The sequence below is a fragment of the Pistacia vera genome, unplaced genomic scaffold (genome assembly GCF_008641045.1).
Source record: "Pistacia vera cultivar Batoury unplaced genomic scaffold, PisVer_v2 Contig944, whole genome shotgun sequence".
Taxonomy (NCBI): domain Eukaryota; kingdom Viridiplantae; phylum Streptophyta; class Magnoliopsida; order Sapindales; family Anacardiaceae; genus Pistacia; species Pistacia vera.
The window spans coordinates 152916-170683 of NW_022196828.1; the positions used below are offsets into that span (position 1 = coordinate 152916).

The 17768-nt window shown below is 35.7% G+C and overlaps 1 protein-coding gene across 1 annotated transcript; it reads right to left on the reverse strand.

The window, feature by feature from the left end:
* Positions 1-2825: 2825 nt before the first annotated feature.
* Positions 2826-10850, reverse strand: LOC116120753. Its single transcript, XM_031406721.1, has 4 exons — positions 10290-10850; positions 9492-10026; positions 3174-3328; positions 2826-3014 (listed from the first exon to the last, which is right to left on the reverse strand). The coding sequence occupies exons 1-4, from the start codon at positions 10848-10850 to the stop codon at positions 2826-2828; spliced, it is 1440 nt and encodes a 479-aa protein (XP_031262581.1).
* Positions 10851-17768: the final 6918 nt, after the last annotated feature.

A 17768-nucleotide genomic window follows, 5' to 3' on the forward strand; every position in this document is an offset into this window, starting at 1 on the left:
TATATAGGGAACAGTTAGCTTTATATATTGCTGCATCTGAGCAACCTATTATATGGCAGAAGATAAATATTTTGAAAGATTTGTTCAAATTTCATTTTTTCCAGGATTTAAAAGTTATTCTAAAACTGCAACTAGAAATGATTTATAAAATTGTTTGAAAAAATGAAATTAAATTAAAAAATAAATTTCATACTGTCATATTAGTGTGGCTTAACTGCCATATTTGGAGTGATAGAGCTAAACAAGATTATATTTGTGTGACTAGTCATTATTTTGATAATGAATTTAAATTAAATAAATCTTTATTAGGATTTAGATTAATGGATGTGGATCATAGTGGTTTAGAAATCTATAATAAAATTGTTGAAGTTTTAGAAGATTATGATACTATTGATAAAGTGATAAGTTTAACTTTAGATAATACAAGTTCTAATAGTAAAGCTATAGAATTTTTTCAAAATAATATCTTTTATTACAATTTGAAGTTTTTTCCCCACCATTGTGCATGTCATTTTATTATTTAATGTGAAAAGTGGTATGAAAATAATTAAACAAAATATTGATAGAATTAGGGAATCTTTAGCTTGGATTAATGGTAGTAATAAAAGAAATGCTGAATTTCAAGAAGCTTGTATAAAACAAATATGTCTCCTAGAACTTTTGCATTAGATATGCCTGTTAGATGGAATAGTACTTATTTAATGCTGATTCATTTACCTTATGCTAATATAATTAGTTATTTTGTAGCAAATAATAGAGGTCCTCATTATTTGGTAGAAAATGATTGGAAGATAGCTAAAGTTATTCATCTTTTCTCAAATGTTTTTACCAATCCACTTTACAACTTTCTGGTGTGTATATCCTACTAGTCCATTGGTAATACATACAATTATAAAAATTTCTGAGTATTTACAAAAAACAGAGACAATGAATTTTACATGCACCAATAAAGCAATGGAAATTTTTTTTTTGAAATATTGGGAACCCATTCCTTTTCTTTATGTTTAGGTGCTATATTTGATCCTAGAATTAAATTAGCACGTTTAGAAATGGTTTTGACAATTAAAGTGAATTTACAAACCGAATCATATGTCAATCAAATAGGAGAGGTAAAATAGTCTTTTCGAAGTATATTTCCAATATGAAAACAGGTATGGGAACCCGCAGTTGCAAAGAGGCGAAATATCCAGAGAAGCTGTAGCAGAGAAACAACAAATGAGACTTATACACTCTTGGAATGCACTGAATAGGCCGAAGAGGACCCGAGTCCGAAGCACAGCCTCCTCTTCAGAAGCACCACCACCAACAACAACAACAACTAATATGCTGTCCTCCATGGAGTCGCAGAGTAATGAACTTCAACAATATTTGGCAACCCCCGAAATGTTTTCAACAGGTCACTTTGATCTCTTAGAGTATTGGAGAGCCAGAAAATGTATTTTTCCGGTATTATCAAGACTTGCCTTGGATGTTTTCGCTGTTCCTGTCTCAACCGTCTCATCCGAACAAACATTTAGTGCAAGTGGAAGGATTTTAAATGAAAGGAGGACTAAACTTGCTCCAAAAATGATTGAAGTCCTCACATGTCTTTGAGATTGGGAACGATCGTGCCATCAAGATCAATACGAGGTTATCGACAATACTTTAGTAGAATCATTTCAATTTTGTAATATAGATGATACAGATGAGGGAGGTCCTAGTGAACCACCCCAAATTAGTTGTTTTGTAAAATGTAATTTGTAAATTAATTGTCAATTATTGTACTCTTTTTTCTTGACCAAGTTTTTCTCCCATTGAGTTTTTCTTGGTGAGGTTTTTAACGAGGCAATAATTATTGTAATTTCTTATTTTATTTTTTGATAAATGAATAAGTCTAATTTTTCTTATATTACAATTTTATTGTATTAAAATTGAATTGATATTTGAAATGTTAACAAAAAAAAATTGAATTGAATTGAATTATTGATATTTGAAAAGTTAACTAAAAACAATTATATTTATAATTATTTATTTGAAAAGTTAAATTAAAAAAACAAAAAAAAAAAAAAAAGAAAATCGGGCTAACCCAGCCCGGACCGTGCCTAACCCGGCGGGTTAGGGTTGGCAGGCCGGGCTGGGCCAGCCATTTTTCCCAAATTGGCGGGCCGGGTTTGTTGGCGGGTGGGTTAGGCCCGGCCCGCCAAAGAATGTAACCCGCCGCGGGTCGGGCCGGGCAGGTTACTTTTCCACCTTTAACACCTTGTCTACTCTCTTGGGGACAAGAAATGGTCCTTCATACTTCCCTAAAAGGTTATTGTGCAATGAACGTAAAAACTTATGTTGCACGGGAAGTAGCTTGACCATGACAAGATCTCCCATTTTGAATCAATGTGTCGCCTCTTTGAATCTACCCATTTCTTTATCTTCTTGGCTGTTTTGTTTAAATAAGTGCGTGCCAACTCCTGTTGGTTTTGCCACTCCTTAGTGAACTTAAAAGCTAAGGGGCAGCTCCCCATATAAGCTGCCAAGGTGTTGGGACCAAAAGGCTAACCTATTAGGTGGAGGGACTCTCCCCTTTATAAACCCAAGACACCCCCCCCCCCCCCCCCCCCCCCCCCCCCCCCCCCCCCCCCCCCAAAAAAATTCCCTTCCGATGTGGCATCCATGACTCCCCCACCCAATCCTATGATGCCCCCGTCGCAGGTAAAGTCCCCCACCTACCCATCCACCTTATCTTTGAGTAGACCTACAATCACACATGGATGCCCCTTTGTGTGGGCGTTTGGCAGGACACCGAAAGATAGATTGGGGTCGGCTCTAATACCACTTGTCATGGGTTGAGAGTTTCACATCCAAAATGCTAACCTACCCTCAGACTTAAGAGCATCCTGTGCTTTGGGTTTGGACTTGGGATAGACCTTGGTCTTTCCCTTACTCTTACCCTTTCCTTCACCAGCAACAACTAGTAAAACGGGTTTGGACTTCTTCAGGTCCTGCTTTGCAATCCTCAGCATATTTAGGAGCTTTGAAATAGACTTCACCATTGTGTTCATATTGAAATTCATTGTGAATGGTGAATAAGAGTCAAGTAATGATTGCAGAATTAAGTCATAATGCAATTCTGCATCTACACCAAAACCCAAAGTCTCAAGCCTCTCTATGTACCCAATCATCCTGAGCACATGAGGGCCAACTTGGGCTCCCTCAGCCATTCGACTCCTAAACATTGCCTTTGACACCTGGTACTTCTCATGTCGAGCATTCTTTTGATATAACTCCTTGAGGTGCAGAATTATGGCATGTGCATCCATATTCTCATACTGCTTTTGTAGCTCATATGTCATTAATGCTGACATGATGCATTGAACATGATCAGCATCATCAAGGAACCTTTGATAGGTATCCTTTGCTTCCTAGGTGGCAACAAGTTTAGGCTCAGTTGGAAAAGGCTTATCAAGGATGTACAATATCTTTTCGGACTTAAGTACAATCCGAAGATTTTCATACCAGTCTAAGAAATTGGATCCATCCAACCTATTGTCTTTCTTGATTATCGGTCGTAGTGATAGGTTACTATTGCTCATTTTAATTAATCTACAAATGCAGAAAAACAAGTATTATAATAATGTTTATTGTTATTTAATAAGGTCTTTCATTAAATAATTGCTCCCACTATTTTACTCAATCTAATAGCCCTCACTATTAACCCAGGAAAGCCTGTAGGCTATCCTAATGGACTGAGATCTCATCTAGCCCATTTCAAACCTTTACTTTAGCAAACAAGCCAAAATGGGTTAATTAGGTAGGTCAACAAACTTAATTCACACCAATCGATAGCTCCAACTACCAACCTCAAATGCAAAATACGCCAACAAACCAATTACATAATTCAATGGCCTAAACCATTGTCCTCAATTGTAATTCTCAGTATCAGTAGAGTAGACACTACAGGTCACCACATACACATAACTAGTGTACTTCTCTACTATGCCTATGACGTGTTTATTAACCTTCGCTTTGGTAAACAAGGAAAACACATCATTTAAGTCAATGCATCATCATTAGGGAAAACTCCAATGAAGTTTAACCTCCCACTAGTAAAAGTGTACCCTTCGCTTTAGTGAACAAGGTTCCAACGAACAGCGACTTGATCAAACTTATGGTGATGGAAGGCCTTTTTTAATTGAATGACTTAATATACTTTTGTTGAGGGGTTTTTATTTGATGTCTCGCCAATTTTATCTTTATTAGTATGTTATAGTCATAACATACACCCTTAGCATACATACTAAGCATAAAGGAAATGTGTTGGTGCATAGCCTTAACTAAAACCGATTTACTTGAGCCTAGAGGAATCGGTAAGTCAACCTAATTAAAAGAGAATAAATGAATTCTTCAAGCAATTCACCTTCTTCATTCCATCGCTTCTTCTTCTCAAACATTACACAACTTTCAAAATAAAATTACATTCTAATTTTACATAATTGAAAAGAAACCTCGAGTTACATTCGAGGGGAGTGAGATGAGAGAGAAAAGTTACATCGAAGAGTATAGAGAAAGGCAGGGCACACAAGCCCTATTTTAAAATTACATAATCCAAATAAATCTTAAACTAGGTTCATAGGCTTATACACCAAACACCATGCATATTTACAAAAATTAAGATGCATAAAACAAATCAAAATTAAATTTTGATTGGGTTTGTAAAATTATGGTTACCCCTTGATGTTTAGCAGTGTCACATTTAAGTCCAACAAGTTTTAAAATTTTCATTTTAGTCCCTTATCATCAAACCTCACTCAATTGGGCCTCCAGAATATTTCTAACATGCAATAGAAATTTACAAATTAATATCAAAACATAATAATGCAAAAACAGCCAAAAATTTAGCCCATTACATCATTAAGTGGGTTGCCCAAAATTTCCAGATATGGTATGCTCTTTAACGTGCACCAGATCAAGCATTTGGCTGAAAAACCTAATGCTGATCAAGGCCACGTACGAGGAGCACATGGCCATCATGAGGCAGCCACACACGATAGATTTCAGGGAGGACAATAGCAGCACAACAGCAGCCTTGGTGCAAACTGCTGCTGTGTCGTTTGCGACAGCACAAACCAAGGCTGCATGCCGAGCATGTGGCCATAGATCCCCCATGCATGGTAGCGCGTAACTGCAATGTGCGCACTGCCCAGCACTAGTGCACAAACGCACGTTGTTGCTGTAACCGTGCGTGGCAATGCAGTACCCTTCGTGACAATGCACTCTACAAACTGAAATCAAGTTTTATTTGATTTTGATCAATCATAAAATATTTCAGATGCCATTATATACACAGCACATTAACCAAACATACATTTAACAATTTTTCTAATTTAATCAACATGTTAAAACCCTAATCAACAATTATCGAAACCAATTCATCCAAACGATAATTAAAACGATGTAATCAAGTATAAGAGGCTTTGATACCACTGTAGGTTCACATATTAGATTTTCACAATGGAATACAAAAATTATTTGATCCATAAACCTTGAACCCAATGATCCTTATACCGATTTACATCGTTCATACATATAATTATATTAAAGCATAAATATAATTTCATACCAATATTTGGAGGCTCTTTCAATTGATTTCAATGAAGGAAATGCACAAGCTGTATCCACATGAAGGCAGGACAACGATCACCAATAGGTTTATGTGCTAGCTAAACTGATTGGTTCAAGAACAAGAATGTAGAAATTTTCCTCAGAAAAGTTCTCTTCTCCAACAATGAGGGCTCACAGTTTTAGAGAGAGAGAAAAAGGGTGGCTAGGGTTTAATTTCCATATGAAATTAAATATAGGCAATGACCTCAACAAATCTAATTGCACTGTGAGATTACCAAAATACCATTTTATCTTAAAAGATGAAAATACCCTTCTCACTTATTTATCATTTATCTGTCTTCTATGTGTGTGACCCGGAAGATCCTCATCATATCAGTAGTAAGTAGTATCGCGATTGACACTCAACTAATCGTCTCATTAAACACAGACCAAGATAAGCCACTAACAAGGCATCATGGCCACCCAATAGATTCAGATTTAGCAAAACAACTATCTATCAACGATATAGTTATCGTGTAATCAAATCCTTTCTTCATTCATTATCTCATCAAAGTTGTGGTACATAAGTAGTGTCAACCTCAGATATCCTTGATCTCTTTGTATTCGATTATTGGACCAATGACTAGAATAGATTGGATTGAGATACAATTCAATCCCACTATGGCCATAGATTTAGTGTCGTTGCCATTCACCGAATTGCTCAATGAGATAATCACTCCCGTACCCGGGAGTGATGAATCCTCTGTTCATCCATCATAGTCTTGATACACTTCTTGATGTAGCCAACCACTCTTGTTCTGATAGTCCTAAATAAAACTACGTTGGGCTAGTGTCAAACTACACTAATTGGTACACAAGGCGCTCCGGTGATCTCAAGTCTAAGGATCATATGCACCACCATTCATTAGAGGATTTTTTTCCACAGACACTGGGTTACTATATATGTGAAATCCTTTGGTGGGTCTGTCTGATGAACCTGCCTATAGCAAGCAACCATGTGTTGCACCAGGTTGTCAACAAACAACCTTGACAAGTGAGATCAGTCACTACCTTTCGATAGAGTTGTTCAATACTATAATAGCCTTACCATATTATCAATGTCCTTAGTCAAAATAATACTAGAGCTACGGACATTTCTAGAATGGCCACCATCTATAATCATAGGTCCTCATTATCGAGATTTGAAACACTCGACACCCTCGTCATGGTTCTACCATTCTAAGGACATGCATCACAATATATAACGAATACGAATTACACGATATAGAAAAATGTCTTTTATTAATTATAAACATTCGTACAAAGAGTCAATATTACAATAATGGGTTGGCTCTAGGGCACTTACTCTAACAGTTCTGACAATAAAAATTTAAAAGACTTGATACCCTTGTCATAGATCTACCGTTCTAAGGGCATATATCAATGCACAAAATATAAGTGAACAATTTGATATAGAAAATATGTCTTTTATTATAATTAAACTAATTTTACAAAGAATCACTATATAGATAGGATTGGCTCTAGGGCACCTGTAAGTAAGTGATCAGGTTCACACAGCGGAACATGCATAATATTAAAAACAAAACGATCACTTACTCGAACCAAGATCTAAGTAGAGATTATAACGTTTTTCATGCATAAACTAAAACACAAAATAAAATATGTTTAAAGCAAATCCATACAAGGATTTAGTTCATACCGACGTTTGGAGGCTCTTCTGAATATCTTTGACCTCGCTTACGAACACTGTTCACCAGATACTGTTCATCGACACTGTTCACTAATCGATCCAATATAGGATCGCACTTACGGAAATCCACACGAAGATAATCCGAAGAACCGACAATTGTTTTGCTAGAATAATTGCCGGCTTCAAGAATCAAGAACAATCAAAGGGAAAAGAAAAAAAAATTCTTTTCACTCAAAGGCGAAAACGTGAGAGAGAAGGACAGATAGGGTGGCTAGGGTTCTGTTTTATAAAAATATATTTTTGTTTTAATTAAGTTGCACTTATATAGTGCAACTAATTAAAACACTATTCCAATAAGGAATACCCATGGGCACCAACCCAGGCTTACCCTTGCAACCAAACACCATGTAATTGGTATTTTAAATTAATTAATTATTATTATAATTAAAATCAATTAATATATATATATATATGTGTGTGTGTGTGTGTGTGTGTGTGTATAAAATAATATATTAACATTTAATTAATAATAACAATTCATTTAAATATATGCATACATATATTTAAATATAATCTCACGTATTTAATTTTAATATCAAATTAAATACAAGCAAAACCCTCTGCAAATTTAATTGCACTGCGAGATTACCATAATACCTTTTCATCCTGAAAGATGAAAATACCCTTCTCAAAAAATGATTCTTAAATTATCTTCTAAATCTATGACTCATAGGCTCCTCATCATATCGGCAATGTGTAATATTGCGATTAACACAAATTAATCGTCTCACTACACACAGACCAGGATTGGCCCCTAGCAAGGCATCATGGCCACCCAATAGATTCAGATTCAGTGAAACCGTAGCCTATCAATGGTATGGTTACCGTGCAATCAAATCATTTCATCAACTGTTATCTCATCGAGACTGAGGTACATAAATAGTGTCAACCTCAGATATCCTCGACATGTTTGTATTCAGTTACTGGACCAATGACAGGAATATCAAATTGGATTGAGCAACAACTCAATCCCACTGTGGCCACAGATTTACTGTCATTGCCATTTACTGAATTACCCAGTGAGATAACTTCTCCCGTACCCAGGAGTGATGAATCCTTTGTCGATCCACCATTGTCTTGATACGCTTCTCAATGTAGCCAATCACTACGTATTGATAGCTCTGAATAGAACTACATTGGGCTAGTGTCAAACTACACCAATTGATGCACAAGGCGCTCCGGTGATCTCAAGTCTAAGGATCACATGCACCACCATCCATTAGAGGATTTATTCCATAGACACTGGGGTTACCATCCATATGGAATCCTCTGGTGGGTCTGTCAAGTGAACTTGCCTCTAGCAAGCACCTATGTGTTACACTAGGTTATCGGCAAACAACCTTGATAAGTGAGATCAGTCACTGCCTTTCGACAGGGTTGTTCAACACTATGATAGCCTTACCATATTATCTGTGTCCTTGGTCAGAATAATACTGGATCAGTGACATCATCTACAAAAAATTCTAGCAAAAAAGGAAAACCATAAGTTAAATCTTCCCATTTAAACTAATTGAATATAAAGTATAAACTAGCTACTACCAAATTGAAATTGCTTAAAAAATTGTAAACAACCTTCTGAAGCATCCGTTGAGTCATAATAAGAACGGTGATCACCACCATCTATAGGAATAGCTCCTTCTCCATATAATGATTGTTGCAATTCATCATAATTAAGCTCACCAACCTCTTCTTCCTCATCAACTATCCACCATTCAGTTTTATCAATACTCTCATAATCAATAAGACCATTTGTAATTTTCTTGTAACAACTCCTGAAATAGGAGAATTAGATGTTCAAATCATGACCAATAAAGACATCAATGAAAATAACAAAATGAAGAAGGCTTTATACCTATTTTGTAAACACAAGTTATAATGAGTGAAAACCAAATCATTCAACTGTGGATGCTCCAATCTAATCCTCTTTTTAGTATGAATGCGTTCAAAAACACTCCAATTTCGCTCACATCCGAAAGAGGCCGAAGTTTGACTTAGAATTTGGATTGCAAACTTTTGTAAATTTGGAGCACTAAACCCAAATGTCCTCCACCATTCATCTAATTGAGAATAAAAGTATAAATTACATAAGAAATAAACACAATTTCATAACTTAAAAATTAGACTTAAAAAGTTAATAATTATTACATACCTGGCCATGTAGTTTTGCAAGTTTGAAGAGCAAGCTCATGAGAAAAGCTTTCTAGACGGTCTCTATATAATCTACTCTCCTCCAGTAATGTTGTCTTGCTCATTTTGAATGCACTTGCTTTACTGTCAATAGTGTCAAGGAAACCATACATGACCTCAAATTTTTTGGAAAAAGTATCTTCGTCATATTTAAAAGCAGGATTCAAATAATATGTTGCTGCATGAATATCACGGCGCAACATCCTATCCCAGCGCATCTTAATAATTGTTGTATAAGGCTTGTATAATTTTTTCTTGTTCTTAAATAGCTTCTTGATCCCCATCCTCGTTTGGTACATGCCATCATACACATATCCTATTGAAGGCCTCTCATCTAAGTCTACAATCCGGAGCATACGCATCAATGGACTCACAACTTTGGAAATTATACCAATGTCATCCCAAAACCGGTTATCTAGAACTATGGAAATAAAGGCTTTGCCTTTATTAGTTTTTGCATATTGAGACTCCACAAAAGTTCTATCTGTCACTGTAGACTACAAGTCATGTTTGTACTGATGTAGGTTGCTCAATGCAATGAAAGTTGTGGCAAAACGGGTTGCACCTGGTCGTATAATTTATGTCCAACCCTATTCAAGTGATAAACAATAGATGTTAGTACGTAGTAAATTAATAACAAATGTACATATACAAATATGTCTTGACAATGTAAATTATAAACATATGAGGTAAAGGTATATAACCTGTTTTTTCCTTACGAAGCTAGCACAAAGAAATGATTATACACAAACTTTGTAACCTCAGATGCACGTGTCGAAAGGTTGACTATATAACTCATCTCAGCTATATCTTTCAACATCAAATTAATGCCTGCACAAGGAAACCAAGTAGTACTGCTATATTTTTCAGACAACATTCTTCCAGCAACTTTATAATTTGCTCTATTGTCAGTGACAAGATGGACAATATTGTTTAGTCCAACCCATAAAGCTATTTCCTCAAACAAGCTGAACAATGTTGCAGCATCCTTTACAACATCTGAAGCATCCACTGATTTCACAAAACACACTCCTTTAGGACAGTACACTAGAAAATTAATTAGCGACCTATGTGAACTATCTGTCCAACCATCAGCCATTAAAGTACATCCAACATCCTCCCAAGTTTTCTTGTAACCATCAACAAGTAATTGCACTTCTTTTCTAGCATCCCTCAATAAATTTACACGCAAATTATGATAAGTTGGGATTTTATACCCAGGACCAATTGCAGTTATAGCATCCACCATAGGCTGAAAATAAATTGAATTAATAACATTAGTTGGGATGCAAGAATCATAAAATAACCTTGCAACAGCCATGTCCGCTTTCCACTTAGCTTCTTTTCCGGCTAAAACGCTCTTAATTGAGGGTTAAGGCCCAGACTTAGACCTCGGAGCAAAATAGTCACCTATCCCGATAGATCTTTTTCTCTTAGTGCTTGAAGTTGAAGTTGGAGATGGAGTTGGACATGGAGAAACCTTTTCATACTCTTGATCTTCATCTAACATATCACCCTCAAATTGTTGTACACTAGCTCCATAAGGATTGACATTCTTACGAAGTTCAACTTTTTGTTTATTCTTGGCCCCAATTTCATTTAATGCTTCTTCAATCTTGAATTTAACATAGAAAGGAACTTTACAGCACTTTCCAACTTCTCCCTTTATACCCGCTAGATGCAATTTCACTCAATAAATTCCTCCACCTCTGATTATCTTTTCACAGTAAAGACATGTTAATATCTTCTTCCCATTTTCATCCACACTCTCATTAACATGTCCCCATGCTATATCATTTCTTCCTCGAAAAGATTGTGAAACATCCATGGAAGTAGATTGTTGACAAATAACAAATAAGTTAGTAATAATTAATAATTAACCCTTCTTACTACATAATCATGCATTGTGGCAATTACCCTCAATCAACCAAATACTCATGCATTGTAAATAACTCAAAAGTGGTAAATATATCAAAATCTCAATTAATATGGCTACACATTGTAAGACTACAAGTGACCCTTTTTGGATTATATGAAACACATTGAAAACTTTGTCAATAAGAGATATGTAACAAGTGTTTGTTTCATAAAAACAGAGTTGTTGGATGGTTATGTGTTTTATCTTGTTTGATAGTTTATAAAAATAATTATTATCATTATCATAGTAATACTTTATCATATTCATAACCATTTCATTTTATGAGTATATCAATCACAAAGATACAAACGCAATACATATTATAAATGTTAAATGGATCATTAACCTACACTCCTCTTGAAGACGTGTCTAGTGTCAAAGAAGGTACAACACCCAAAGAGTAACCCATTGCTCTATGAATATTCATCCAAAATATTTTCTTTTCCTATAATAAAAATCAGCATTTATCCCTAAAATCCAAGTACAAGAGATACTAAGCTAACTTGAGCATCGGTCGGAAAACCTACCTATTAGCTAGATTCTCAACCCGTATTCAAACAGTATCACCCACCCTCAAAGGTTTGAATAACCCAATTCTAGCCCAAACTCCCAAACAATTGATGTCAACAAAGTAGTACGGCCACAATTTAATTGAAATCCACCATAGATTACCTCAATTATTTAATAGCTTTTATTATTAAAATGTAATTGAATCAAATTATTAAAATGTAATGGCATCTATGATCTATATACATGGCATCTATGATCCATATACAATCTACTGGAATAGTGGAATGTACATTAGTAAGGTGACACCGTGACAGTTACCTGGTGCTGGTGAAGATGAGCTACTGTTGAGGCATTGACAGTTGAGTTGATTGTCAGGGAGGTAGAGCTCGGCTGTGAACAGCGCAACTATGAAGAGCTGAGATTCAAGCAATGTGATGGGAAGAGGCGACAGTTCCTAGGCAAGAAGAAGACGAGATCGACTATGCAGCTCCGAGAAGATTAACGAGAATGGATGAACAGAATAGATCAACAGTGAAGAAGAGTGTGTGAGGACAGAAAAGATCGTGAAATGGGAGGAGATTTGCGGTACCCTAGTTGACGACTAAGTAAGCAGTTGACGATGAAGGCTGTAGTGACGAGATTCGATGATGAAGGGGAGACTCTGGCGGTTATTTTTAGATTTTCAGACCAAAGGGTGGGAAATGCCATGAAAATAGGGGGAAAATGACAAAATGCTGATATTTGCTTTGGATAAGGGGCTTTTACTGTTCAGTTCAATATATAATTTATTATTCTTATATTTTTATATAATTATAATTTTATAAATTAGTTGACCCAGATTTTTTTAAAATAATGGTTGGACCAGCGGGTGCTACAGTGCACCGGTCCAACCGCGGGTGTAAATGGGCAGACTGATATAAACGGTTTTGAGCCTCACCCGGCCCAGCTCACCAGTCGGGTCCCGGTTGAACCAGTTCAACCGGTCGGGCCGAGCCGAGCCGAGTTTTAAAACATTCGTTCTCACTATCAAGATTTGAAACACTTGATATCCTTGTCATAGTTCTACCATCCTAAGGACATATATCATTACATATAAATACGATTTACATGATATAGAAGAATATACCTTTTTTATTGATAAATAAACATTTATTATAAAGTCAATTTTACAATAATTGATTGGCTTTAGGACACCTTCTCTAACAGCACCTACATTAACAAATGCATCCATAAGCAAGAATTGTAGATAATCACTATATGAGTAGATGTTCTGAGCCAGGGTGCTAAGGCCACTACAACCTTCATTGCTGAAGCAACTAATCCCGCGGTGACCCTTCCTTTGAACTCTCAACTCTCTAGGTCGTTTATAAGCGATCTGAGGATTCGACATCTGGCTCTCCTACCCTGCTAATAAAAAAGCCAAAGCGGGGTGCGAGAGATGTTAGAACATCTTTGTAAGCAGCGTTGGCAATGAAAATAAGGGGCATTGTGATTAAGGAGGTCGATCCTTCTGACGCTGGCGACAAAATTAAGGACCTCTCAAATGATGATGGGTGATCTCCTTGATCACCTTCTAGACCATCAAGCACCCAGTTGGAGTGGGTACCTAGGTCGTTTTGGGATGACCTTGTTAGAGTAGGTGCCTTAGATCCAATCAATTATTGTAGAATTGACTCTTTGTAATAATGTTCATTGATCAATAAAAGGCATCTTTTATTCTATATCATGTAAATCATATTTATATGTATTGATATATGTCTTTAGAATGGTAGAACCGTGACGAGGGTATCAAGTGTTTCAAATCTTGATAGTGAGAACCCTATGAACACATATAGTGGTCATTCTAGAAACGTCCGTAGCCTCAATATTATTTTGATCAAGGGCATAGATAATATGGTGAGGCTATCATAGTGTTGAACGACCCTATCGAAAGGCAGTAACAAATCTCACTTGTCAAGGTTGTTGGGTGACAACCTAGTGCAACACATGGGTGCTTGTTGTAAGCAAGTTCACTAGACTGGCCCACCAGAGGATTCCATATAGATGGTAACCCTAGTGTCTATAGAATAAACCCTATAATGAATGGTGGTGCATGTGATCCTTAGACTTGAGATCACTGGAGCGTCTTATGCACCAATTGGCGTAGTTTGACACTAGCCCAACGCAGTTCTATTCAGAGCTATCAATACGGTATTGATTGGCTACATCAAGGAGTGTATCAAGACTATGGTGGATCGACAGAGGATTCATCACTCTTGGGTATGGGAGAAGTTATCTCACGATGCAATTTAGTGAATGGCAATGACACTAAAATTCTGGCCATAGTGGGATTGAGTTGTTGCTCAATCTAACTTATTATTGCGATCATTGGTCCAGTAATTGAATACATACATATCAAGAGTAACTAAGGTTGACACTATTTATGTACCTCTATCTCGATGAGATAACAGATGATGAAAGGATCAGATTGCAGGGTAACAATATCGTTGACAGGTAGCTGCTTCGCTGAATCTGAATCTATCAGGTGGCCATGATGTCTTGCTAGGGGCCAATCTTAGTCTGTGTGTAGTGAGACGATTAATTGGTGTTAATCGTGATACTACACACTGCTAGTATGATAAGGAGGCTATGGGTCACACACATAGAAGATAATTTAAGAATCGGTTTGTGCAAGAGGCGTTTTTGTCTTTTAGGGCAAAATGGTATTTTGGTAATCTTGTAGTGCAATTAAATTTGCTGAGATTAATTTGATATTAAAATTAAATAAGTGAGATTATATTTAAATATATGTACACATGTATTTAAATGGATTATTATTATTAATTAAATATTAATGTATTTCTATAAATACATTAATTGAGTTTAATTGAAAATAATAATAATTATAATTAAAATATCATGATTGGGAGTGTTTGGATATAGAGGCTATTTGGGTTGAAGCCCAAGCATTTTCCTTATTGAAATAGGGTTTTATGTGCACTATATAAGTGCAATGTTATGTGAATTAAAGTAAGGAATTCATTCAATAATTTTCTTTGAAAGAAAAGAAAAACCCACACAGCCCTATCCCAAGTCTCACGCCACCCTTACTTTATTGTATTAGTGAACGACCCAGTTACGCGGCGGAAAACAAAAAAAATAAACTACATGGATCGTTCCTTAGAACCAAGGTCTGGGTACAAAAATCACAGTTTATACAATATATATATTAAATCTGTAGAAAAATCTTTTCAAGGTTTAAGGAATCATACGTACGTTTGGAGGCTCCTCCAAATTTGTCTCTGAATGTATTTGCTACCAACCCAAGTGTAGGATCGAACCGATGTAGTCCACACAAAGATAATCGCAATGAACTAAAGAGAGATTTACTAGATCCTCTTTAGCCTTAAGAACAAAGAAGAAATGAGGAGTATTTGATTTTTCAATCAAAAATAAAAGTGGCGTGGGAGAGAGTATTTGGGGCTGGAGGGTTTTGTTTTCAATGAAAAAGTAACGAATGAATAATATCTTAACTTTTTCAATGAAACCTTTTCTTTTATAGTGATCTTTTAATCGTCATATTCCTATATGGATGGGCTTGGGCTCCAACCCAAACACCCCTTGTTTCCAAACACTCCCAATTAGTTATTTATTTTAGTTCATCATTATCTTAATTAAAAATCAATTAATATATATTAACATTTAAAAAAATAATAATGATAATTTACTTAAATATATGCAAACACATATTTAAACGTAATTTCACTTATTTAATTTTTCTAACAAATTAAATAAAGGGTACGACCTCAGCAAATTTAATTGCACTATGAAACTACCAAAATACCCTTTCACCAAAAAAGATGAAAACGCCCTTCTAACTTCCTGGCTCTTAAATTATCCTCTGTGTGTGACCCATAGGCTCCTCATCATACCGGCAGTGTATAGTATCGCGATTAACACCAATTAATTGTCTCACTATACACAGACCAAGATTGGCCCCTAGCAAGGCATCATGGCCACCCGATAGATTCGGATTCACCAAAGTAGCTAACTGTCAACGATATGGTTACCGTACAATTCGATCCTTTCATCATGCGTTATCTCGACGAGACGAAGGCATAGAAATAGTGTCAACCTTCAGTTACTCTCGATATTATGTATTCAGTTTCTATACCAATGACCTGTATTATAAACTGGATAGAGCAACAACTCAATCCCACTATGGCCACAATTTTAGTGTCATTGCCATATACTAAATTGTGCCATCAGATAACTTCTCCCATTCCCGGGAGTGATAAATCCTCTGTCTATCCACCATAGTCTTGATACACTCCTTGATACTGTTAGAGTAGATGCCCTGGAGCCAATCAATTATTGTAGAATTGACTCTTTGTAATAATGTTCATTAATCAATAATAAAAGGCATTTTATTCTATATTGCGTAAATCATTATTATTGCAATATGTATTGATATATGTCCTTAGAATGGTAGTACCGTGACGAGGGTATCAAGTATTTCAAATCTTGATAGTGAGAACCCTATGAGCACATATGGTGGCCATTCTAGAAACGTCCGTAGCCCCAGTATTATTCTGAAGTAAATAGGTTTACTATTTTCTTCAAACAAAAATCATGATCGATCTAGACATAAACCTAAATACTTATAGCAAAGATTCTTGACAATAATTTCACCCACAAACGTTTCTTCTAAGATTTCTCCAGAAAAAAATTTAATGAACCCATGAATCCCCAAGTTCAAAACTAAGGGATTAAACTCACTTTGTTTTAGATATAAAAGGATAATTGAGATATGGGTTGATGATTTTATGAGTTATATTACAATATCGGTTTGATAATATTATTGAGTTAGTCGAACCTTAAAGCTTTATTAGAGGTCCACATACTTTTCTTGAAAATTCTTATGAACAAAAATCACAATTTTAATTGACAACTTAGTGAATACTGTCGACACAAAGACGGAGCTATGTAAAGGTTCGAAGTACTATAAATAAGTATACACACTTAAATCCTTTATATGTTGAATGTTAACTTTGATGTCCCAAATGCGATTTCTGAATTCCATTCTTATATCTACATCTCAAAAATGCAGTTATTGTATAATAAAGGTAAAATTTTGTTAAATGTTTATATACTGTTATTATATTATCAAAAGATTCCTAAAGATCGATAACGTGTACAATCTCATACCACAATAGGAACCCCAAGGATAAGGAAATATTCTACAATATTCAATCAAAAGAACTTGTTGAGTGCCCCTTTTTGAGCCTTAAAGACAAGCCATATGCTCTAGGGATGGCAAAGTTATGATGGGAAATGACACAAATATTGTGGTCCTTTAATCTCAACCATGCTTGCAAAAAGCTAAGAGAACTAATACTTTTTCATAAAATAGAAAAAAAAAAAAAAAATCAAAATCAAATTAAATGGTGGGAGAAATAATCTATAATAATCTTTAATTTGGTTCGTTTCAAAGCTTGCTACTGGTCGGCGGCAAATCCATTTGGTTGTGGCCAAAAGGGTTTTGCAGAGATAGTGTCAATCTAATAGTTAAGGTGAATCTTTGAGTGGTGGTCTTAGTCATGGAGTTTGATCACTCAATGTTGCTATGAACTTTGGCTTTAAGAAAGCCAAAGATAGGAAGAGAATCTTTCAATTGCAATTAAAAGAGATCAAAAAATGCTAGTGGTGAAGCAATATCTTTGCTTCATTCTTTTTTGTTTTTTTAATAACTGAGGTATCTGGGTATGATTGTCAACTGAGCTCACTTTATCCTCAGGGTCACGGAATACCTTACAAGTTCAATGTGGTAGG

Bases quoted from the DNA above. Each gene is read 5' to 3' on its own strand.
- LOC116120753 (XM_031406721.1), bottom strand. From the start codon at position 10,850: ATGGCTGTTGCAAGGTTATTTTATGATTCTTGCATCCCAACTAATGTT. The intron at 10,027-10,289 runs GTTACAAAGTTT...CATGACTTGTAG, and splicing joins TTTCGACACGTGCATCTGAG to TCTACAGTGACAGATAGAAC. The intron at 3,015-3,173 runs GTTGGCCCTCAT...ACAATGGTGAAG, and splicing joins GAATGGCTGAGGGAGCCCAA to TCTATTTCAAAGCTCCTAAA.